Source organism: Corylus avellana, chromosome ca10 (genome assembly GCF_901000735.1).
Source record: "Corylus avellana chromosome ca10, CavTom2PMs-1.0".
Taxonomy (NCBI): domain Eukaryota; kingdom Viridiplantae; phylum Streptophyta; class Magnoliopsida; order Fagales; family Betulaceae; genus Corylus; species Corylus avellana.
In genome coordinates this window covers 19,787,898-19,813,323 of record NC_081550.1, presented here as the reverse complement: position 1 = coordinate 19,813,323, position 25,426 = coordinate 19,787,898, and the positions used below count along the sequence as shown (strand labels likewise).

At 36.1% G+C, this 25,426-nt stretch overlaps 3 protein-coding genes across 3 annotated transcripts; 1 reads left to right on the top strand and 2 right to left on the bottom strand.

Moving 5' to 3' along the window:
• Positions 1–682: 682 nt before the first annotated feature.
• Positions 683–2,678, top strand: LOC132164086 (proliferating cell nuclear antigen). The gene is made up of 4 exons (XM_059574504.1): positions 683–1,091; positions 1,575–1,727; positions 1,828–1,925; positions 2,078–2,678. The coding sequence occupies exons 1-4, from the start codon at positions 773–775 to the stop codon at positions 2,306–2,308; spliced, it is 801 nt and encodes a 266-aa protein (XP_059430487.1). The 5' UTR covers positions 683–772; the 3' UTR covers positions 2,309–2,678.
• Positions 2,679–4,215: 1,537 nt separating this feature from the next.
• LOC132164397 (cytosolic enolase 3) lies at positions 4,216–13,358 on the bottom strand. The gene is made up of 13 exons (XM_059574906.1): positions 13,010–13,358; positions 12,576–12,718; positions 11,880–12,054; positions 10,949–11,020; positions 10,727–10,843; positions 9,685–9,765; positions 6,941–7,017; positions 6,689–6,792; positions 6,266–6,364; positions 6,086–6,171; positions 5,649–5,735; positions 5,215–5,412; positions 4,216–4,515 (listed from the first exon to the last, which is right to left on the bottom strand). The coding sequence occupies exons 1-13, from the start codon at positions 13,112–13,114 to the stop codon at positions 4,444–4,446; spliced, it is 1,416 nt and encodes a 471-aa protein (XP_059430889.1). The 5' UTR covers positions 13,115–13,358; the 3' UTR covers positions 4,216–4,443.
• Positions 13,359–14,658: 1,300 nt separating this feature from the next.
• Positions 14,659–22,577, bottom strand: LOC132163364 (neutral ceramidase 1-like). Its single transcript, XM_059573626.1, has 10 exons — positions 22,311–22,577; positions 21,420–21,814; positions 20,889–21,097; positions 19,390–19,734; positions 17,833–18,097; positions 17,439–17,709; positions 17,210–17,335; positions 16,170–16,233; positions 15,702–15,871; positions 14,659–15,432 (listed from the first exon to the last, which is right to left on the bottom strand). The coding sequence occupies exons 2-10, from the start codon at positions 21,776–21,778 to the stop codon at positions 14,884–14,886; spliced, it is 2,358 nt and encodes a 785-aa protein (XP_059429609.1). The 5' UTR covers positions 21,779–21,814; positions 22,311–22,577; the 3' UTR covers positions 14,659–14,883.
• Positions 22,578–25,426: the final 2,849 nt, after the last annotated feature.

Below are 25,426 nucleotides of genomic sequence, written 5' to 3'. Positions count from 1 at the left end.
TCGACAACATGACCTAGAGGGTTGATGCTCACCCTTATACATAGTCAAAATCACTTATGAATCAAATTTGTTCAAATAGATTTATAAACAATAAATATTGACATATTTTTAAATTTTACTCCAATTTTTTTTTTTTTTTTTTGTTGAGATGTTCGCACAAGAGGGGAAGAAGAATTCGAATTAGTGACTTTCATTTTATGAGACGTGATTCTCAGTCAGTTGAGTTATCCCTTGAGGACAAATTTTCTTCTGATTACTGCAACCAAATGATTTATTTATTTAAATTTGAATGATGAAAGTAGTGCGCACAAAATGAAGCATATTTTTTATAATAAAAATACATATAATCAATTTTTAACTTAATAACTCGAGTGTCCTTAAATTGTTGCAAAAGTTCAATAATATAAAGAAAAAAGGAGTGGGATACGTGTCCCAATCCCAACCGTCTAATGCCTCCAATTCCAAAGCCGTTTCTAGAGAAATTGATGAAACTCCCACATCCAAAGCAACGGTTCACGATTAAAACCTGGACAAGCAGGCAGAGCATCCTCCACTTCCCGAAATTATATTGGCGGGAACGAAATTCCACCCAAATCCCGCCAATACAACCCCACTAATTCAAAGACTTTTCCAATACAACCCTCCGCTATAAAAAAACTGCCCCGCCCATCCGCCACCGCACTTTAACTCTCACTTTCCCACCTATTTTTCCCTCTCAAAAACCCTAACCCTAAAAAAAAAAAAAAAAGAGAAAAAAATCCGAAAAGAGAAAATGCTTGAACTCCGGCTGGTCCAAGGGTCGCTGCTGAAGAAGGTTCTGGAGGCGATCAAGGACCTGGTGAACGATGCGAACTTCGACTGCTCGGCCACGGGGTTCTCGCTCCAGGCCATGGACTCCAGCCACGTGGCGTTGGTGGCTCTGCTCCTCAGATCCGAGGGCTTCGAGCACTACCGCTGCGACCGCAACCTTTCCATGGGCATGAATCTCGGCAACATGTCCAAGATGCTCAAGTGCGCCGGCAACGACGACATCATCACCCTCAAGGCCGACGATGGCAGCGACACCGTCACCTTCATGTTCGAGAGCCCCAGTACGTATTTTGCTTTTGGTTCTTTGAATTCTTGATTTTGGAATGTTAGGGTCTTACTGCTAATTAGGGATTTCATTAGAGAAATTAGGGTTTTTTTTTTTTTTTTTTGTTCGCGGGATTGAGTTTTTTATTCTGCTAATTTAGGTTTATGGGTGATTCATTTTGAGACTTCAAGAAATTTTACTGTGTCTGGTTGCTGTGGAAATGTTAGAAAATGAAAGAGAAATGCATTTGGGAATTCTGTTTGTGTTACAGAATTCTTATGACCTTTTTTCTGCACCCGTCTCGTAATCACTGAAGTTCTTTGGAGATGTTTGGATGAATGTTAATTGCAATGGAAATTATTACATCAAAAATTCTTATTGTTAATTAACGTTAGATTGTGGTTTCTACTTTATCCTGTTTGTTGAGTTTGAGGAAATTTATTTGACATGTGTTTGTTCCGATCTATTGTTGCGCTTCCAATTGGCTAATGGATTAAAGCACAAGACAAGATATCTGATTTTGAGATGAAACTGATGGACATCGATAGTGAGCATCTTGGAATTCCAGAGGCAGAGTACCATGCTATTGTTAGGATGCCTTCTTCTGAGTTTGCTAGGATTTGCAAAGATCTCAGCAGCATTGGTGACACTGGTACTGTGGTTTTCTTTGTCGGATTCATGGTTTCATATGTTGATTGTTCATCTCGTTTGTGGAGTTTTTGTAAATGTTTTGGGTCAATGTGTACTTGCAGTTGTCATCTCTGTGACCAAGGAAGGAGTGAAGTTCTCCACAAGGGGTGATATTGGAACCGCAAATATTGTTTGCAGGCAGAATAACACAGTAGACAAGGTATGTTCTTGTAGTCTAGTTATTAGTTTCTCCCATGTAATTGTTACAAAAAGTAAAAATTTTGCGCTTTGTAAGTGGCTTGATGTAATGCAATTTAAAAGTAACAGTTTTGAGGGTTTTTTTTATTTGTGCCAAAAAAAAAAAAAATGCAGCCAGAAGAAGCAACAATCATAGAGATGACTGAGCCAGTGTCATTGACATTTGCGCTGAGGTACATGAACTCCTTTACGAAGGCGACCCCATTGTCGAGCATTGTGACACTTAGCTTGTCTTCAGATCTGCCTGTCGTGGTTGAATACAAGATTGCAGAGATGGGTTATATTAGGTTCTACTTGGCTCCCAAGATAGAGGAGGATGAAGATGAGACAAAGCCTCAAGTTTAGGTGTTATGCTGGCTCTCAACCCAATTTCCTGTTCACACATTGTTCTCTGTTTTAAAATCCATGTGGAGAATGTTTCTTATGCATTCTTATTCTCAGTTTTTTTCTTCTTCGTGGACAACGGATTGGTAGTTTAGAAAAGTTCTATAAATCTTTCAAGTGATGAATTTGTTTTTTGTATCCTGATTCGGAATTAGGATGAACTTTGTCATATGAATGTTCACTCCTTCACCGACAAGGATTTCCTGTAATTCGGTTGGTTAAATTGCACACAATTGCCTTGGCAGTTTAGGGTGCAGCAGGTGGGTCCTATGCCATCCTTTGTATGATAGTATGAGGCTGTCTGAATTCTCATTTTAATAATTTTTTTTTCCTTTGCAAATACAACACAATTGTTAACAAAATAACAAAAAAATGCACTAAAACAAAAGGGGGAGCTAGGTTAGGGGGATTAATTTCACTAACGTGCGTTACATCCAAACGGGGGGAAAAGAAAAAATGAGAATGAAGCTAGTTAGAATTGGTGCACTTAGTTGAGTTATGTGCAGGTTAATTGGCACTATGATAACTTTGCAAATAGACAAGCAATAGATCTCAAAGAGTTGAAGAGTTTCAACAATAAATGGTTCCAATCGCTTGTTCACACGATTTTGTGCTTTATAAAAGTTGATTTTAAAGTTTGAGAAACTATCTGCGAAATGAACCGATAAGAGTAGGAGGTACTCTTAACTATTTGGCTGGTAAAGGTTTTTTATTTTAGCAAAAAGGTTGGAGGAAGGATAATTGTAGCTATTTTATTTAGGCATGACCATAGTAGCACAAACTTGTAGGGCGCCGTTCAAAAGAGGCTTAGACAGTAAGAACTATAGGTCTCCCTTATGACCGACCGAGTTATAGCTTAACACTTGTTCCACCAGGGCATCAATGAGACCCAAGGTGACTGACACTAATATGCTAAGAGATTGTCACTGCAAGAGTCGAACTCAGGCCCTAGTGCATGCCCAACCTCGTGGGGATTCCCTCGAGACCATTTAATAATCTTTCATACTTGGCATTATTCTCTTGGCCCAAATCATATCCATGGCATGTGTTTTAACTTCTATCGGTGGGAAAAAAATATTTGGGATGTTAAGAATGAATTGTTGGTTTGAAATTTTAGTAACTTGAGGGTGAGTTATGAAGCGCTCAATTTCAAGATATTGTCGAAGAGTAGTGTTATAAACCATAATTTGATCTCTAGTATTTCTAGTATTACTCATTGTATCATTGATCATGTTTGATACAGGTCACCAAGCCATATCCATCCCAGCCTCAAATTGGCCACTGGCCCACCTATCATGTTAATTGATTAATTTACCAGCCTTGCCCAATTTAGTGAAAATTGAAACAATTGAACCCAAAACAATTCACCACCAATCAGGTTAGGTTTGACAATTCCGTAGGCTTCACAAGCGATCTCTTATGCAAAATCAACTACATTATTATTTTTTTTTCCAAGCAAATAAGGAAGGGGTACAATAAATCAAAAAACCAAAAAATGGTTGGGCTTCCCAATAACAAACCCAAAACAGAAATACAATGCAGAAAATACAAACAAATAGAAAATGGGCCAAAAAATGGCCCGGTCCTCTAGATCTTGGTCAAGATACCAAGAATGGAACCAACAAAGTGGTGTTTAAGCAAGCCTAAAGCTGACCAGCTTTGAAACAACAACACCCACCAATAAGAGGCTATTGAAGGAGAGGCACTAAAATCCCATTTGAATCCGTTGGAGAAGGGTAACGATCTCCGGTTGATGAAACAATCTCCACAGTATGATCAAACTAGAGTAGCTCAGGGAGATTAATATCCACACAAAAAAAACAACAAAACAGAACAAACAAAAATACAAGACAAAAAACAATTTAAAATACAAAAAAGTAAACAAATTGATTACATTCTTGAATGTTCTTCAGTCTCCTAATAAAAAGGAAGCAATCACTAGAAAAACAAAAAAAAGAGGCACGCCCATTGTGACAGATTATCAAGTTGTTTAGCTTGATAAGCCATTCAAACTCTTTTAACCACAAACGTGGCAAAGGATAAAGGGAAAGAAAAAAGAAAGAAAAAGATGTGAGGGCAGAACCAAAGGGCGCTGATCAGGATGATAGCCTCCAATCTTGACCAGCATAAACTGCTTGATCCCCAAGCTCTTCCTCAATTCGAAGCAACTGCAAGAGAGTAGGCTCTAAGTTTCATGTCTTATTTGCTTTTCATTTTAACCAAGAATACCGACCATATGGTCTAAATTTTGCTATAGAAGATCATTGACACAAAGATAGTAAGATTCCATTTGCTAAACCATCCGTAGGTCAACTATGATGGAACAAGATCCTCTCCATTTAAAGTGAATGGGGAAGAACTATTTCATGGTTTAGATTAGATTTCACAGCATCTAATAATGCACATAGTTCTTATGTTGCCATGTCATTTAAGTTTTTTAAATGATGTGACACCATATTCACCGTTAGATGCTGTAAATTCTAATTTAAACTTTGAAATGGAGAGGATCCTATCCACATGGGACTTGGGGATTTGTCTAATTACAAAAGTTTACAGTTCCATTTAAAGTATTAGCCAGTTAAGTAATTGTACAGAACTTAGAATATCATTACTCATATGTCAAATTTGTCTGCCTCTCAGACTGACTCGCAGCCAATACAACAGAGCTGAATATCAGGGCATGCTGTATTAGAAACCTAAGGTAAGACCATGAGAAAGTAGAAGAACATATCCTTTGCATATTTTACACATTTGATAAAGAAAACTATGGCATCATTATATTTTCTAAATTCAGCCGTTAGGTATCTGAAAAACACAATATGGAATAAAAATCAATAAAGTCGGCGTATATGAGATAGAAAGTTTACCTGGTTATATTTTGCCAGCCGCTCTCCTCTGCAAGGAGCACCGGCTTTGATCTGACCAGTGGCAAGCCCAACAGATAAATCAGCAATGAAAGAATCTTCAGTTTCCCCACATCTATGAGATGTCACCACTCCCCAATTAGCGTCCTTTGCCAGCTTCACCACTTCAATGGCCTCTGTCACGGTCCCAATCTGGTTTACCTAAATTTTAACAATACCATCAGACTTTGAAAGCTTACATTGTGGACCATAGAAAATTTACTAATGCAGTCTTGTCTTAGCAGACCAAAATTCAAAAGTAAAAGATGGCTGCTGCACATAAAGTCTAGCCCCATTTCTCAAAAGCAGGGTGGCTCAATAGGTTCACCAATAAAATATGAGAACAATCACTTAAAAGTACCATATCCTCAAATTTTTATCCAAAGATGGCTAAATACCTTGAGAAGAAGAGCATTGCACGCCAACTCTTGTATTGCTCTTTGAATACGTTTTGGATTTGACATTAACAAGCCATCCCCTACTACCTGCAAAACCACCCGCTCATAAAAGTGATCTGGCCAAAATATCAAGGGAAAACATAGAAATGCATCCTATCGCATTTGCCTTTTATTTACAATCTCAACATTCATAAGGATAGCCAGGGAAACATTCACAAGTATCCAAATCTAATTATTTTCTTGTCCTTATTCTAATTAGGTGTTTCTCTTGTATATTTCCTGTATATTTGAGTTGCACCTTTGCGCTCTTTAATGAATTCCATTTACTTATAAAAAAATTTATTTTTCATGCAAATGATGTCACTCTTAAAAAAATGTGGGAAAGAAATTCCAAATGATTCTAGCCAAAGCTCACTGGAAAGAAATACAGAACAAACCTGACAAATTCCAAGACTGGAAAAATGCTTGACATGTTCCCAGTCCTCCTTGTCAAATGGATCTTCAATTGATACAATCGGGTACTCTAAGAACCCAAAGTAAACAAAAACAATATGAAGTCATAGTTGAAGAAATAAGGCAGCAAAAACAATCACAAGCATGAGGAAATAGGCTGATACCACGGCATAGTTCTTTGTACATCTCAAGCATATCCTCTACTGACTTGAAATTTTGCCCCGACTTATTTGGAACTTTGATGTCCAGATCATACTTTGTGCCTAATTAGGGAGAAAAGAGAAAACAGATCTTTACTCGTTAGGCAAGCAATATTAATGCAGAAAAGCACATCCTAGTCAATGGACCCAATGGATGAATGCAGGAGTAATAGATAGGTGATTGTCAGAAGGGTGAAAGCAGGTTTTTATTCTGCATAGAGGTTTGTCAAGGAAAAAGTCTCTCTTCAATGTACCTACAACAATACATCCTCTAATTGTTACTGCACTATGGATCAAACATGCTAGTCAACTACCAACAACTAATCAATTTTCATTTCTTTCACATGCTAACGTTACAGGGCTATTTATCCTGGAAGAATATGTTACCTATGCAAAAGTCAGTAGCAGCAACATCAATTGCGATTTTAATTTTCTCATCATATCCTGTTCTGCTGATGGCCTCTTTTACAAGGTCCAGGCCTTCTCTAAAGCTGCTAAGACATAAGAATATGTCATTATGGACACCCCATGATCCTTTAAAAATGATTTACATAAGCTTGGAAAAGAGCAGGTAGCTACTTCTTAAAAAAAAAAAAATTAAAGCATGGTTTTATGAATAATACAGGCTAGTAAACTTGCCTCGAGATGTTTGGAGCAAAACCACCATCTTCACCAACATTACATCCATGTGCACCATATTTTTCTGTAATAACAGCCTGCCTTTTTATTATAGACATTACAATGAATGAGTGGATACGTGAAATCTCCTTACTAACAGAATTAAACAACCCATAACATCTTTTGCAAAAATATCATATACATGCATATCTGATCAGGAATAGAACGACTGGATTATTCAAAGCTGACTATTGACTTAAGTATATACAAATGATATTTTGATGCATACCCATAAATTGGTTCACACTTCATAGTCAACTAGCAAGTGCCATGAAAGAAGGAAAGCTTCACATTCATTACTGAGATTACAATGGGTGCTTATTATGTTTGTACCAATAAAAATGTAGAAAACCAAGAAAACTTGGGCATCATAGACATAGTAAATACCAGACACCCAACCATGCATGTACTAATTGCTGGAGAAAACAAGACCCGAGTCAAGTCCAAATACATTTTGGCCAAATAAAGGCCTAAAGTAATTTGTATGCAAAATCCTCATGTGGATGGATTATCATTTTTTTAATAAGCAATCAAGATATCATTAAAAAACGCAAAAGGCACACTCAAGTACACATGAAGCATTCAAGAGGAACACCTAACTAGAAAGAAAAAGATGGTTAAAAAACCATGAAAATAAAGCACATAACGAAAGTCTAAAGCAACTACCCTGTGGAAAAGAGTACTGAAAAAGGACTTTAAATCCACCACCGTCCTCTCGCGGTCCTCAAAACTCCTATCATTTCTTTTCCTTCAAATACACTACAAGAGACAGGATGGAATCCTCTTCCACACTACTGCTCTGGCGATTGCCACTCAGCCCTCTCCAACAAGCGAACAGGTCAACCACTTTCCTAGGCATTACACAATTAAGACCAACACAACTAAAGATAGCACTCCATAAGGCACTAGCAATCTCAGTGTAGAAAAAGATGTTCCACAAACTCCTCACATCTTCTACACATACAACATTGGTCCACCACAATAACAAGCCGCTTCTTAAGGTTGACCATGGTGAGGATTTTCCCTAGGGAAGCCGACCAAGCAAAGAACGCTCTCTCAAGGGGACCTTATTCCTCCAGATACACTTCCAAAGGAAAGGAGTACCATCATGGGAGGGCAAGGACGTTATAGAGCGATCTAAAGTCGAAAAACCCTCTCTTGGAAGGGACTGAACAAAGATTATCTTCACCTCTCCAGCCTATTCTAGAGGAATACAACAAATTAAAAAACAAAGCAAAGACTTCAACCTCCCGATCACGAGCCACTTTGATAAAGCTTACGTTTTACTAATGAGAGCCACTAGAAACCTTCAAATGATCTGCCACAAGGGCATCCTTGATGCAAGCTATACTATACAAAACTAGAAAAGCTTCCTTGAGGGCCTAAGCTCTACACCATGTGTCAATCCAAAATCTAATTTTTGAACCATCTTTCACCTTAAATCTGGTATGACTAGCAAACTCTCCCCAACCACTTCAGATATTTTTTTCATAACCCCACCCCAAATGACCCATGAACCTCATTAGAACACCACCCACCCATGAGCAACGATATTTAGAATTCACTACAACTCTCCACAGGGCCTCTATCTCATGCATACAGCGCCACAACCACTTCCCTAAGAGAGCACAATTAAGGAGCAAATTTTGAACCCCCAACCCTCCTTCAGAAATTGGAGAACAAACTTTGGACCAACTTACTAGGTGATATTTGACACCTAACCCACCCTACAAGAAATCCTGATGTAATTTCTCTATGTGATGGCAACACCAGCCGAGAGTGGGAAAATAGACAAGAAACACGTGGGCAAATTGGAAAGCATGCTCTTGATCAGGGTAATCTTACCACCCTTGGAAAAAAAAAAATCCTCTTCCAACCCGCCAAACAATGCTCAATCTTCTCAATAACACCAGCCCAAATGGATTTAGCCTTAAAAGATGCTCTTAAAGGAAGACCAATGTAATTCAAAGGCAAAGAAGAAACCCCCTCATCCAACAATACATGCCAGACCATCTACATCAGTGGCATTCCCCAAGAACCAACTTTGACTTAGCCATATTAATTTCCAAACTGGATACAGCTTCAAAGCATGTAGATAGTGGAGGTGGTTTGGGTGTGCCCCACAAAAAATCAAGGTGTTAGATGATTGTCATTTGAATATCAAAGACTGGCTGGATGAGAGGGAAATAAATTTTGAATGAATATATTCGTGCAAAGTTAAAGTAGTGGCAACTAACAACATAGGGTCATAGGAGAGTGACTTTGGCTGATCCACTAATGTGTAACAAAAACCTATGATTGCAACCAATGGGGAGTTACTTACCGAATATATTAAAAAGAAAAGAACCAAGGGGAGTGAAATGGAAACTAGAGTCGACATAACAAAGAAAATACATGTTTTTCCCAATGATTTATTGGAATGTATGGAAATTAATAGAGAGCAAAGGCACACAGTGTTTCTGGAATTTTAACCACAACGAGTGTCAACTTGTAATAATGCTTTGTAGTGCCAACAAAGAATGAAAATCACCAAGAAAGAAACCATTTCTAAGCTTCATATCATATTTCATCCACAATTTTTCTGGTTAATCTTTGCATAAAAGAGTATATACATCTAATATGATCCTCACAAGGCAGTATCACAAGAAGCATATACGTTAAAGGTTAAACCCCCAAGCTTAGAAAATTGAGTTGAAGACGAACACCTTTAAGTGATGATAGGTCTCAGAGCCCATTTGCACTGCCTCCTCAAATCTGCTTGCTCCGATTGGGAGAATCATGATATCCTGAAGATATTTCAAGTATAAATTATTTTAATTGACAATTCTTTCAAAAATCTTAAGGTAACTATTGCACAATGATTGAAATTGCAGTCTAACCACCCAAGGTTGTGTTAAAAGAAAGGAAGAAAAAAGTATAATGATACTGGGGCATTGCTTCACCACCATAGATTGAATGGCATAGAAGCAGCTCCAAAGAAAAGAGTCACCCAAATCTACTCAACATCAAAAGAAAGACATTGCAGGCAACATTTATTGTTTATTTTTTTTGATAAGTAATGTTGTATATACTAAAAAGCGCAAAGGGGCGCAACTCAAGTACACAAGACGTATTCGAGAGAACGCCTAAGAAGAAGATGTAAAAAGAACAAGAAAATCGGGAAAGTTAATCACTAATGGAGCTAAATAAGCAGCTGTCCAAGTGAACAGGAAGAAGAAAAAAAAAGACTTAAGCTCCTCCAAAGACCCCTCAAGATCCTCAAAACATCTTGCATTTCTTTCCCTCCACAAACACTACAAAAGGCAAAGAGGGACCATCTTCCACACCGTAGCACATAATATACATTGTAAGAAAAATGAATTGAAAGAGAGAAAGGGGACAATGCCATAATATATAGCTCATTGTATCTCTTCGGTGTGTTTTTTTGTTTTGGTGAATGGCACTTTCACCCGTTTTCTTAGTAGTTCCCGTGGCTTGAGATAGGGGACTCTCTGTCTTGGCTAATGTTTGTCATTGCGATGGAGGCTTTGGGCAAGATGATTTCTGATACAGTAAGTAGAGGCTTGTTGTTTGGCTTCTTAATGGGGAATGGGAATGTTGGTGAGTTTGATATCTCTTATCTTCTGTTTGCATATGACACTTTAATATTCTGTGGGGTGGACCCAGATCACCTCCATCACCACTCATATCTTATTCCAAACAGCATAAAAAGCAGAAATCTAGATAATAAACCTCACCAGTGCATACCTGAATGGCCAGATGGTTCCCAGCATGTTTTCCACCGCTTATAAGCGTGAAAGAAGGGACAGGAAGGGTCAGGTTGGTTTCACCAGAAAGATCAGCAATGTATTTGTAAAGGGGAACCTGATGTTAAATTTTTTTCTCAGAATTTTTCGAAAGTACAGAGATTGCGGCATAATTACGTGATAACTATAAGAATTTCAAATTAATCTTAGGAAAAAAAAAAACCTCTTTTTCAGCAGCCCCAGCTTTGCATGCAGCAATTGACACAGCTAATATAGCATTTGCTCCAAGTTCACCCTGCAAGATAATTCCAAATAAGAAAAATAATGCCTCATAAAATGGGAAAGTAAAGAAAATTCAACACTTAAATGGAAAGGAAATCTTTCTCAGAACCAAAATTATTGAAATTTAAGGAGTGTATGTTGAATAACAAAATATGAACAGTACCATAGCCATAGGCCATTGACCCATCTTTATTAAAGCAACCTCAACAAGTAAATCACTCTGATTACCATGCTGGAAAAAAAAAATAGAACAAGTATACAACCAACCCTTTGATTAGGAGTAGAAACTAAATATACTTGCAAATTATTGACCCAAAATCATTATGTATTAAAAGATTTCCTTCACTGATGTTCTTTAGTATGTATGTAAGTCTCTTGCAAGCTGGCCTGTTTAACCATATTATGTTTCAAGACAAGCTAAATAGTCTCTTTTTTACCAAGTAAACAGGAAAAGAAAAACAAAACAAAACAAAACAAAAGCACATGTTTGATCTGGAATGAGTATCATCCAGACTTAACTAGATTTTGACAAGGAAAAATAGCATATAAAAAATTACTGATCCTTGATTTAGTTATCTCCCGATGTAAAAATCATTACGGCTGATACTCCTGTGCAGAATTTGGACATACTCATACAACAGATTTCTATCATAATTATGTTTCAACATCACAGAATACGAGTTTCTGTATACCTCTAAACATTAGACTAGTCAGAGCTAAACAAGTTTTATACTGGTTTAGAATTGAATCTTCGGAAATATTGAACATTTCCCTAAATACTTGTAGTCTAGTAATTGTCCACTCTCACATATAAAAATAGGTAAGCAGAACAACTAATTATATTGGATCACATGAGAAGAGAAAAACAATACCTTCTTTTCCGTTTTATCCAGGTCTATCATTGCATGATCAATCTGAGACTGAAGTGTTGGATCCATACCAATCAACGCTTCAGATATCTTCTCATTTACATTTTTAACAGCTCTAGTCACACTATATCCCAGATATGTTCCCTTGTCCCCATCACGTATTCCAACAGCCTCATGCCTGGGATCCATATCCAGAATTGGATGGAACGAAAATTACATTCTTGGATTCTAAAGCTATAAAATGCTATTGAATTCAGGAAGTGTAAGAATTCCATATATGATGAACAATTCAGATTTGATACTAGGGGAAACTTAACTAGCCATTCTTCTAGTGCCAAGTTTATTTCTGAAAAGGTCGCGAAAAGACACATACAGACAGATTTTACAAGGGAGACAAAGTAAGTGTAAGGGCATGATTTGAGCCTACTTGTAAGCAAAGTTCAAAGGAAATAGGCCATCGATTGGGAGAACAACGCGGAACACCGTGCAGTGATGACTCCATAAAAATGATTACAAGGCATCCGTCACAAATCATGTAGGGTTTAAGGACACAGTCTATGCAAGGTGATATATTATGATCCCAGAACAATTCTACGATAAGCAATTGTTAAATTCATCAGAGTTTTCCTTTTCAATTCATTTCCAAATTTTTTTTTTCTGCAACCAAACAAGATAACACAAATTACTAATAAACCTTACATTCCGCTAGGGGCTGAGGCTCGGAACATCCCTTTGTTGGTGTACAAGTCCACTTCAACGGTTGGAATTCCTCTGCTATCTAGGATCTGCCTCGCTTTGATCTTCGTGATCACGGAAGGAACTGCTTTCCTCATATGATTAGACTGTGAATTCGCAACAAGAATGTAATCACGGACAATAAGAAAACAAAATACCGAATCAACGATAATAAATAACAGAAGCCCTCCGTTTGGATGCCGAGAAATAATGGAAAACGGAAGAAAGTGGAGCTTCAAAACCTATATTCTCTGAAGCGTTTGTTAATGAAAATGAAGATATCAAATAAACTAAGCCAGGCGGTCTTATTAGGGTTCAATTTGAGCATGTAAGAGCGTGACTTTGGTATTCATTTTCTCGGGAACCAAACGGAGGCGAAGAGAGATAAAGAGAGTTACGATGAAGAGGACGGGATCGGGGGACTTGGCTCTAACGGCGGCATTAACGGCGTCTTCGATTTTCCGAGAGAGCATGTGCTTTTCCAGGAATTGTTGCACCGACATTTCTTACTTCTTCTTCTTTCTCTCTCTGCTTTGTCTTCTTTGAGAATTACAATGAATGCAACGAATTCTAGACTTCTCGGAATTGTAGGATTGCAGAGATTTAGAGCGAATCGTTCTTATACTCAAAGCCTCAAAGATTTCTGAGTTCAAAGAAGGTTGAGCCCTAATATTCACAGTTTCTTCAACTTCTCTGCGCTGCTCAGCTCAGAGCATTTGCAGGTCGCGGGGGTTTATTACTGTAGTAGCCTGTGGCAATGCAATAAACGGACAGGAGCGCAAATGTGCAATCAAGTAAACGACGTCATTTCAATATGTTTTTAATTGTTCTTTTTCTTTATGGTCTTGCTTCAATTGCCCTTTTCTTTTTCTTTGTCTTTTTCCCTCTCTTTTTGGCTACCGTCTTTTTCAAGCTGAATTTTTTTTTTTTTTAAGAGCTCCAAATCCAGAATCGATCTCGTTTGTAATCTACTTCTAAACCCATGTCATATGGGATTGAGAATTGAGATTGCTCTGCAATTTTAAAGATTCATGCCATTTATTTAAAACTGGCCAATAACTCGTACGTAGTTTTTTGTATTATAATTTAATTTTAATTTGTATATATTATAATTTAATGTTTCATATATTACTAAATATAGTAATATATAGAAACAGAATGTCAATGAATGATAAACGTTTGATTTAGACTTTTAATATTCTCTTAAAGGCTTCTATTTATATATGTGTGTGATAAATTGTTTAGATTAAGCCACATATGCTTTAAAAAATTATTTAAAAAAAAAAAAAAAAAAAACCACCATTGAACCATTGAGAATTTGGGAGTAACCGCACTATCTCGTTGAGCACTAAGAGGGATGGTTCCACAAGGTGATGTGACCACCCTTATGGGTTTAGAGGTGACTGACCACCCTCTACTCCAAGCGGTGATTGGTCACCCACATGAGAGTGGTTATGATAGTTTTTATCACCCAAACCATTCTCGTGGGATAGCTGGCCACCTCCTCAAAGGCTAAAATAGTTGTTGACCACTCTTCAAGGCGATTGCTATAACACTTTAATTCCATATTAGAAAGATAAAAAACTCACATAGACTGATAGATTATAAAAACACTTATAAGTGTTAAGTTTGATTCTTTACTATATGAGAATTAGCTTTTATAAATAATTTTATGGGCTCCAAATTAGTTAGTCATGTTAGAGTGATAGCATATATGTAACTAACATTTTCGCTTGTTACAAATAGTATCAAAGCAACCTAATAATGCTATGTAGTATTAAAGCATTATGTGATTATAAATGACACCAAAGTAATTAGTCATTTTAAAATAACAACACATATGTGATTAACACTTAATCAAGATCCTTACAATTGCCAACCACCTCAAAATTGTCTGGCCATCTCTTTAATTACTTTTGTTTTGTTTTTTGTTTTTTGTTTTAAGTTTAAAATTGCCGAGATCTTTAGAATTGTTGGGATGTCAATCCACCCATATGGTCTAGACACAGGTGAAGTTCACATGTTACAATTCCTAAAACACAAAACAGAGGCTGATTCGCTGGACCCGCCTATCATAGGATCCCGATATTGCCTTTTATTGGACTCGGCTGGTTTTCCGTTTACATTAGGTGAACACGTTCAAGATTTCCAGGCCAAATAGCTTTAGCTCTAGCCATTGGCGTACATATATAAACAAACCATATATATAGACGTTCTCATGCTAAATAGCTTTACACACTACCTTACATATATGTAAATAGAAAAGAGACTCTCAAGCAACCACAAACGCACTAGATGAACCTGTGAAATGGCGAACTGATCCTATAATACTCTTTGAAGCACCAAAATGGCTTATTCTGTACACACCGGCTAGTGCGGATTCCGGGATTCTCCATTCTACTGTTGCCTGACTCCGAGCACTGAGTTTAGATGGTCTTGACCACTTAAAACGCAGGCAGAAATCATCATCATCATAAGCCGGAACCCACGAATCCTTCCCACGGAGGATCTCCACAAGGGCAAATGTACCTTCAGTCTTGAGGTCATTTCGGGGGCAAGCTGTCCAGAAGGTGATCGTCACCAAGTCTCCTCTCTTAAAGGTTGAATTTTTGGGAACATCGGAGCTGACATCCCCGAAATTTACGCCACGAGGGGTTGCATCCACCACGACTGGGGTGAGTAAGCCTATTTGCTTCTCCAAGAGATCTGGGGGTTGTGGCCCTGGTTCAACAGGTTGGCCAGTGATGATAGCACTCGCAAGCTTCTTGAACTCCTGAATGTAGGCACTCAGTGTATGTGGACCGTATAGGGTGGAGGCTCCCTGAGCACCAAAACATCAATGACAAGAAAATAGAAAAAATAATTAAAGGCAACAATTGCCACATTAAAAGAGTAAAAAATAGAAGGGTATGATCACTGTTTTGACTGCAATTTAATTATTTGTAAACAGCATGTAATCCATCATGGTACATGAACAACAAAACAATTTCTCGAATATGTAATGTAAGCTGTGTTATACATATAGCTAATATTACTTTATTTTTAAATATAAAAACCGAATGCATTGGTTCCATGCAACCAAGAACTGACCTCATATCTCTGGGCCTCGTACTCTTCAACCGTAGTCACATACTGTGAATAGGTATTAGTCAACCCTGCTATAACAACATGAACATTGTTATTGAAGTCTCCATGACCTCCAATAGTGAGCACCGTCTTCACAGCATCGCGGAGACGCCTCCCAGCCATTGTTGTAAATTCTATAAGAACCAAAACAATCAGAAAAATCATGAGCGAAGAAAGAACCATGTTGGCTAACATAAAGGAAAAAGAATATGTAGTTTAAATGTCTAGAAGCAACCGTAAGAATTGATTGCCAAGGAAAACATAAATCTGGTGCTTCATAATTTTCTTTACAGGAAGTGAATGCATAATTATCAGTTTCTCATTCTAATCAAGTTTAAGAATTGGTTAAGAAAATGAAACGAATCTCTTAATGGTGGTATAATTAATACCTTGCAAGAAAAGAATGGAAAGATAAACAAGGTAACCTATTACCTCCAGGAGCACTGAGAATGACCAACTGTCCTATTCTGAGGATCTGGATTGGAAGTATTGAAGGCTGCAAATACCATGGACAAACAAAAATTTTAGTAAGCAAAACTAGAAATTTTTTAGAGGAAAAAAATTAAAGGCTGAGTAGTGGGCTCAGAAGACATCTATAACAAAATATTCTGGTTACTAGTAGATATAAATCAAGGAGGAATCTCAAAAAAAAAATAAAAAAAATAAAAAATTAGGTCAACATTAATCACTTTTTGACAGAGATAAGACAGTAAATGTCCTGAAGACAATTTCATATATCAAATGTTTGCAATCTTCCAATCACGTATTTCTTAATGAACTCCAATGTGATGCCATTGCTTTGCTTTTCAGGCAGGACTACCGCTGTTTAGGAAAATGCCTTTAGTAAACCTTATGGCCACCCATTCAGGGCATTAGGATTTCTTAAAACTATGTTCCCAACCTCAACAATCTCACATAGCTCAAAAAGAAATCACTATTGCCCATCTCTGAACTCCAATGAATTCTCCAATCAGTCAATTATAGGCACAGACTATTCGAATAAAAAAAGCTAGAGACAGTCGGATGGAATTTATTAAAAACTCATTACCAATTATTATAGAATGCAATGTATGAGACTTCACAGTTTGCTATACCAAGTTTAAATAGTTTGACATCAGAAAGACTCTGGTTCAATACTCAGTCTGGACCCTTCACCTGTAATTTTTATATCTTATACAGAGGAGTATAATCCGTATAGAAGGAAATAAATATAATTGTCACTTCTAGGAACAGACCAATAAGCACATACGATAAAGGATTTCAGACCTAAATTTCACAAATGCATCCAGGTACTGCCTACCAACATGATACTACAAGAACTAATGCAGCACTACACTGTCTCGTGCTGATCAAGAAAATTTGATTTCCAAAACAAAATAAGTCAACATTTTTTAGGCATTAAATCATTACAATCTACTCACATAAACTATGCACACTCATAGAATTATGTGCAAAATAAGTCAGCAACTTACAGCCCAATCATATGGTTGCTTCATTTCACCAGTATCAAGCAAGATGGGCTTTGGTTTTTGACAATCAACTTGTTCCTTGTCTGGTGTTTTTAGTACGTCACGCACCAACCTCCAGAAAGGATTTCCCTGACAAAACATTAGAGTAAACAGTGACCATGGAAACAATATCTGAACAGTAGAAGAGCATTTTTACAATGCCTAGCCTGTAAAGAATTGCTATTGCCAATACCTTGTCATCTCCTTGCTTAAAATCAAAAGCTCCAGGTCCATCGGTTGTTCCAGCAGCAAATCCAAATCCCATTGCAGCAGGGCATGTTTTTACCACCTTAGAGCCTCCTCCCTTGTTCGGAAGTGTCACCTCAAGTTGTGAGAAGTCTATGTATGCGTGACGATAGTCAACCTTCCCCTCTAACTGTTCAGATGCTTTGTTAAAAAGCTCTACAGCCTTTCTGAATTGCCTCTCTCCAATAATACGTGTACTTTCAAATTCATCAGGGTAACTGCCATGTCAAGTATGGAATGCAATTTAGTATCCACACAATCATTCTGTACACATATGTTATGATACAAAAAGAAAACAAAAAATAAAAAGGAAATATCTTAGTGGTAAGAGGGATAAGTACCCTGGTCCTCGGCCATAGCACAACTCATTCTTCCCACCACATGTACTGTGATTGAAGTCACAAGGTAGCCCAGTGTCTGTGCAGAATGCGCCAAGAACATTTGGGCTAACATCACCACAGTTCGATTGACAAAAAGCAGATACAAATGCAGGCTTGTTATCTTGCCTGAGAGCACTCCTGACACGTCTAGCAACACTCGGAATGCTGGCTGCTGGTCTGCCAGGAGGAGACTGGAAGAATGCAGCGAGCTCCAGTAACTCATGGTCTGCATCAGAAATGTTTTTTTTTTTTTTTTTTTTAAATGATGGAATTGAATTTCCCCTTCACTTTCCCTAATAAAAACGTAGTTGTGTTCTAGATTGCAACACTTGGAACATAGTTGTGCTTAGATGGCAGTACTTGGACCCTTCAAAATCCCAGCCATACATGTGCCGACTTGACATAAGTTTTGTCAGTGAAATATCTATATCATATCCAAGTTGGCATTCTTCAGTATATTTTTTTTTTTGATAAGTAAGCATTCTTCAGTATTATAATTACTAACAAATTTATCATAGTGAAAAATAATCTTTGTTTGATCTCCATATATTATGTTAACATAGATGCTGATATAGCTTAATTCCTAGCATAAATCACATTTAACGAAGTACCAATACCTTGTAAGCAGACAATCCTGGCCAAACCCACAAAAGCTAAGATGCAATGAGACCCAACTTTTAACATGTACATACACCAAATAGTCTTCAAACCTATTAAATATTGCTGTAGAGCACCTACTACTCAACCTAGAAAGCATGATCTAGAGTTGGTAGAAAGATTTACAAGCAATTCTGTGAAAGGTAACAGGATAATCTTATAAACCATGCCCATCACAGTTTTTTTCTTTATTTCTTTCTTTCTTTTTTTCTTTTTGTTTTTTTGGATGAGTCCTCTTTTCTAATAAACAAATATGCCCTTCATTACATAAGGACAATCTAAACCAAGAGAAGCACATGTCAAATTGAGTAACATCTCTTACCACCACGAGCAAGTGATATCAACTACAGGCATAGATTCAGGAATCAAGCCAGTGCCTTTTTCCAAACCATAGGTTGCCAGTTAAGTTGACAATTAAGCACAACAAATAAAAAATCAACCAAATGATTAACTATATAGTAGTGTAAGTTTTTTTGATAAGTAACTAAATAGTAATGTAAGTTTGTGGCCTTGTATTTTTTATCATATTTGTTTCAATTCTTAAACTAATAGAACTTCTATATACTATTACACAATATATCCAGGAAAATCTAGTTCATCTGCAACACAGACTCCATACCCTGAAAAGAGTCTTGCCCCGTCAGCACGGGCAGGTTACTGATTTATTGAATAAATAGTTTGATCAACATGGTAGAGATTAGAGACTTTTTGATTGAGAGACCAGAAACTGTAGCCATACAGAAGTAACGTATTAATTGTATAATTCCTTTTAGGACCTGATTTGAATACTATGAAGTGTTGATAGCCTAACCATCCTTAAAATAAATGTATTAGAATCAAAAGCAAGAGGTAGTAACTTACGGTTATCATGAACGTCAGGACTTATGTTTGAGACTCTCCATGGGATTCCATCAGCTCCAAATTTATCAGAATATGAGCTTCCAATACCATTCTGCTCAAACCAGTCTTCCATAAATCTTGCAGCAGCGCCTTTGTTATCCCCACTTATCAATGAATTTGTACGACTCATAGAAGTTCCATGAGTTGCAAACCAATTAAAGCTACCAACTGGACCCCACTCATCATCTTCAAACTTCAAAAGGGTCATTTCCTTGTCAACATCATACTTATATTTACTACGCTCTGCTGCGGGATTATAAAGATAAGCACTAGGACTGCGGTTGACACCAGCATCTAAGAGCTGTCCTGTAAGTTGAAACCAAAACCTACATCAGAATGTACTGTAATTGAAAAAAAAAGAAAAAAAAAAGAAAAAAGATCTAGTCAAATTTTCCAAAACAGCATATAATAGTTGGTGCAACAAACCAGTACTATATATAAAGTTCTCTTACTGTTGGATTCTAAGTTCAAAATAGGAGCCCTATTTCTCCACTTGAGGTTAATATTTATTTATCCTGTATTTTTCTTTTTGGGCAACTTATAAGTCCAGCACAGTAACAGATTGCTAAAGGCATCTAGGAAAGAGGACATGGCCCTTGATTTTTATTAAAGATGCTGAATTTTACAATGCATGTCTGAAGAGCTAGCATTATCTATGCATAGAACCAGATCTAGACGGGCGAAAGTTAATACTTACGAAAAGCAAGCACATAAATTGAGCCACTGGGTTCTCCTAATACATGTGGGTAACTCTTAAAGCAGGGCACATATAGTTAAATGGTATCAAATCAGACAAACATTACTAAAGAGTTAACACTGAATAGAAGCTTGAAAGAGATCTTGAGAGCGCAAGTAATCCAATAGTATATTGTTGTCATTAAAATAAGTTACAAGAACCAACTTACAATTGAAATGTAGAGCACATGGTACACACATTGCGGTTATATTGTAAGGATTCCAGCTTTTCTTTTCTTTTCTTTTTTTGTTACATAAATACATTAGAAGACGAACAAGGTCACTGACCAAATACACAAGCAAGCATTCAAACGAGGTGCTCCAAAGATAAAAGAGTAGCATGGGTTCCAATTCCAGGGACCATCAAATAATGCAGCAAATAACAATAATAGTAGAAGAGGAGCAAGTCCGAGCCATGTAGATAATTAAAAATCTAAATAGTAAAATCCAAATTTCTAAATAATGCTTCATACTTGATGCAGCCATCAAGAAAAATATAAATGCAAAACCGAAACCAACAAGCCTTTTTCTTCATCATTTTGATCCACAAATATGATCATTAATAAATATACACATTTTGTATGATCTTAAGAAATTAGAATGCAAACACAGTAAACAAATGTTGAAAGAGGGAGGCAGAATAAGAACGAAGAAAAATAAAAAAGAACCATTAGCACATGTTAACACCCAAAGGATGCTGCTAGTATAAGAGCTCTTTCCCTTACCCTTGCTTACAAAAATTGATCCTGGCCGGAGATTTTCGTGAGCTTGTATAATGCTTTTCTCAATCCCGTCAACAAGGATATCAAATGACTGGCGTACAAATCCAAGAGATGTTACAATATACGTAACATATTGGAGATAGCCCCCAGGGCCAGAATGAGTGTGAATTCCACTAATAGCTACATTCTTTTCTGTATATAAGTCTCCATACCTGCCAAATAACAAGATGAAGTAATTTCAGTTAGATAGTTAGAGAATTGGAAACGTCCAATAAACTCATTTTGGCATTAAAAATGCGTAACTAATGTTCATCCATTTTGAAAAAACCTGCTACCAATCACAACATGTTGTAAACAACATGGTGCCTTTTTTTAAAAAAAATCTCTGACAATAAAAGAGTTTATGCATCACAATATGTGTTGCTCTTACCTCACATGGTGGACTTTACGTGGCATATAAATTATTTATTCTATCAAGAGATATGCACTGATCACAAAAACAAGTCATAGCTTGAAGCATAGTATATTAAATACCTGGCCTTCAACCTCTCAATCACTTTAATTGTTACAAGTTGTGAACCCATGCAAGCATCAAGATTAACAAATACTACCCGGTTCCCTTCAGGCTCCGCAACAATAAAAGTGCGAGCTCGCAGTCTGAAGTGAATCCCGGATGCGATCTGTTCTGTATTAGCATATCCCATCATATTAACATCAGCTGCGGGTCCTGTAATGTCATAGCTTCCAAGCCCAATCGAATACTTGGAATCTGAGACTACCCCTCTACTATTATGCAGCAGGAGCACCAAAGCCATCCATAACCAAATAGTTGCACATGACCTCCGAACCCCAAGATTAAAACGAGATGAAAACTCCATGGCACTCAAGCACATAGATAAATGCGAGCTCAATCAGTTCTTCTCATTTGCCTTCATCAAGAACATATGCTGTGTCAGTAAATCAGTGCACAACAGCTAGACAAGTCCCATTACAATAGGAAACCCATTTCTTGTTTGATTAATTATTACAACCCCTTGATTGCTTAAATTGTAACCAATTTCAGAAAAAACTGAACAATAACATGTAGTAAGCTAAAGAACCCAAATACCGCTTATCAGGAAAACAAACAGATTCAACTCAAAGAAGCATTAATCCAAGTACAAATAACTAACCCAGTCTTGATCAATTCTAGTAGCTAGGCATATATTATCACAAACGAAATTTAACACAAATTTTCAGGTATTCTCTCGCGCATGATCGTAGTTTGAAGCTTCTTGAGGGTACAACTAATTATGCACCACGAGATAAATCTCTATCAATGATTAGATTAGAAAATAGCTAAAAAAAATGCGATTAGTAAAGGTAAAACCCTATAAACGAAATAGCAAGAATATCAGTAACATGAATTTGCAGTAGAGATTGTACCTTAGCAGTTAGAATACTACGATCATTTCAAAGCAGTTTCTGCTAACTTGATTATGTAGTGTTTGACAAAATTTCTGAGAGAGGGAGTGAGCGAGAGGCGGGCCTCTGGAGAGTACACACACAAAGCTTGAACAGGAGTCAAAGTTAAGAAAACAAACTGGTAGCTGAGAAGCGATGCAAGAGTGGCAGCTTGGTTCGGTAGTGCGACCCCGGTTTATAACGTTGGATTTAATATTGGAATTAGGTGGGTCCCAATGTCCCATGGGTGTACGGGACCTCCGAGCAATCGCTGGTGAAGAATTGGATACTGGATGTCGACCGAATCGGTCTCAGATGGACTTGGATGTCGGATCCGATCCGAAACTCAAGCGCTTTTATTTTTTTTTATTTTTAACTTCTTCTCTTCTCTTCTCTTCTCTTCTCTTCTTTTCTTTTATTTTCTTGTGCTACACTTTTCAAGGAAAAAAAAAAAAAAAGGTGAATGTTAAGTTTATAAACAAATTTTTCAAAAAAAATTTTACAAACTGATGTAGCATAACATGATTGGATATGAGATAAATTCAAATGTTAAAAAACACAATCATGTTGTGCTACATTAGTTTATAAATGTTTTTTTTATAAACTTTGTTTATAAACCTAACATTTTCCCAAAAAAAAAAAAATTAAGTGGATTTTCAAATGACGTGTCACCATTACATAAGATTTATTATTTTAGAAAATGTGTCATCAATTTATTGACTGTAACACATCATTTAGGAACTAACTTTTATTTTTTAAAAAAAAATAGCATTTCTCTTTCTTTTTTTCAATGAAACAAATGAACCAATTATTTTGTGATTTGGCTTAGGTGTTTACAAAAGGAAAATGGTAGATGGTAGATGTTCTCATAGTGTTCTTGTGATCTTATGTAGATATTACTTTATAAAACACAAGTAAAATAGATAAGTGTTAGTTTCTTTTTTACATTTTTAGAAAATAATATCCACGTAAAGACCAAAAGAACATCATGAAAACAATTAACATTACCCTTTAAAAAAGGGTCACATAATGTCATATACGAGCCATGTGTTAGTAATTTGTTAATCTAATAAAAGATTCTGTCATGAATTAATAACGAAAATGCTAAGTGTTATTCTTGTATTCTCTTAGTTCTAGATTGATATTATTTTTTAAAACTAAGTAAAAGAATTAAGGGTCAATTTTTATTTTTATTTTTATTTTTAAAAAAATAATAATAATAATAACATTTTCCAATAAATAATATAGAAATGATGATATATTATTAGTGCTAAATGTCTCAATTGTCATATGACATTAAATTCTGTTAGAAATGCTAATGGAATGACCATTTTTTACACAAACGTAAACGACATGATTCGATTATATAAAATTCAAATCACATTCGACAAATACGCAGCCCGCAGGCAGCGAGACTGATTCTGTAACTTTTTATAAAATATCTACCAATGTATGACGTGTTGCTAATTGGATATGAAACACGAATTTCCCATGCCTCGAAGCGTAAAGGCAAAAATAATCATTCCCTTTCAGGTTGTTCAGCTAACCAACACGTAGGAGTATAGGAGGAAGCGTTAAAACGTCAAAAACCGAACTTGAAACGGCAACACAAGCTATATTCCAAAAATGCGCAGCCCGCAGGAAATGTCATCGAAGGTGTGGTGGGCCCATTTCAGACACCACCAAATTGGCAAATTCGAATAGGTGGACTTGACATCCGAGAAAAGCAATTAAATCTAGCACAGAAATTTTCTTAGGAAAGAAATATCCTTCCACCAATGTAAAATAGTACAAAGTATTTATAAATGTTTAAAATATATATTAAATTTAGTCTAAATTAGTAAATTGCTATTAATGAGATTAAAAATTGAATGTACATTTTAAATGTTTATAGATACTTGGCACTATTTTACATGAGTTTGAAGATATTTTTTCCATACTAGTATGAAGGAAATTTATATCGTTAAAACTATCTAATGTATAAAATTTTCTCCTAGTTGGATTTCATTAATATTTTCTAGTTTAATTTATTAAATTGACATGTGTTGAAAATTAGTCATAAAAAAAAAATGGGAAAAGTACACTTTACTCCCCCAAAAGTTTGAAGCGATTTTTAATTCGACATTCAATATTGTAATTTTTGCAATGTACTCCCTTAAACTTCCAAATTTTTGCAATTTGACCAATTTTATCCCAAAATTTTCATATTGCCCCAAACTTTTTATTATTATTATTTTTTTATATAAAAAAAAAATTGTTGGTGCAAAAATGACTAAATGGCCAAAGGGGTGGCTACGGCTACCCCAATTTTTTTTAAAAAAAATAAAAAATTAGGGGCAATATGAGAATTTTGGGATAAAATTGGTCGAATTGCAAAAATTTTGAAGTTTGTGGGTGCATTACAAAAATTTAAACATTAGAAGTCAAATTAAAAATTGCCTCAAACTTTGGGGGGATAAAGTGTAATTTTCCCAAAAAAATATATGCACATAGAATCATATGCATTTTTAATTCATACACATATTTTTAATAAATCATATGAGAATCATGTGTATTTTGGATACATATTTCTTTAATATACTATATTAAAATATTTATTCTTCAATCAAATTTAGAGAAAAAATTTGCTGATCCAATATGCTTATTTAGTCATTTTTCCACAAGAATGTTAGAAACTAATTTAATCTTACAATTATTTAACAATGCTAACGTTACAATCTCAATCAACTATTACATCAGTAATTAGAAAGAAAAAAAATTAATTTGCCTGTCACATCAGCATTGTAAAATTAGGAGTGAAAGTTGCGAAACCAGATAGTTTCAATTTCCAACCGGTCCCATAATTTTAAAAAACAAATAAATAAATTAAAAAAAAAACCACAAATTCTTTCAAAATTAGTTTTACCTAAAATTATGTTCCTTCCTGTTTACTCTTTGGCTATAAATGGAGAATGCCTTATTCTCCGTTGTAGCGTTTACGTAAAGCTACACATGAACAAATTAAGCATTATTCTGTGTGCCTGTCCTTGAATGGAAGTTTCGATGCACTTAACTTTGTAACTTTTCGTTCCGTACATTCTGTTTACGAGGAGACAGGA

Coding starts and splice junctions, on each gene's coding strand:
- LOC132164086 (XM_059574504.1), top strand. CDS start 773: ATGCTTGAACTCCGGCTGGTCCAAGGGTCGCTGCTGAAGAAGGTTCTG. Junction 1,092..1,574: donor CTTCATGTTCGAGAGCCCCA/GTACGTATTTTG, acceptor AATGGATTAAAG/CACAAGACAAGATATCTGAT. Junction 1,728..1,827: donor CAGCAGCATTGGTGACACTG/GTACTGTGGTTT, acceptor GTGTACTTGCAG/TTGTCATCTCTGTGACCAAG.
- LOC132164397 (XM_059574906.1), bottom strand. CDS start 13,114: ATGTCGGTGCAACAATTCCTGGAAAAGCACATGCTCTCTCGGAAAATC. Junction 10,844..10,948: donor CTGGGGCTGCTGAAAAAGAG/GTTTTTTTTTTT, acceptor ATTTAACATCAG/GTTCCCCTTTACAAATACAT. Junction 7,018..9,684: donor AGACCTATCATCACTTAAAG/GTGTTCGTCTTC, acceptor ATAAAAAGGCAG/GCTGTTATTACAGAAAAATA.
- LOC132163364 (XM_059573626.1), bottom strand. CDS start 21,778: ATGTGCTTGAGTGCCATGGAGTTTTCATCTCGTTTTAATCTTGGGGTT. Junction 19,735..20,888: donor ATCAATTTTTGTAAGCAAGG/GTAAGGGAAAGA, acceptor TTCAACTTACAG/GACAGCTCTTAGATGCTGGT. Junction 15,433..15,701: donor ACGAGGCCCAGAGATATGAG/GTCAGTTCTTGG, acceptor TTTGGTGCTCAG/GGAGCCTCCACCCTATACGG.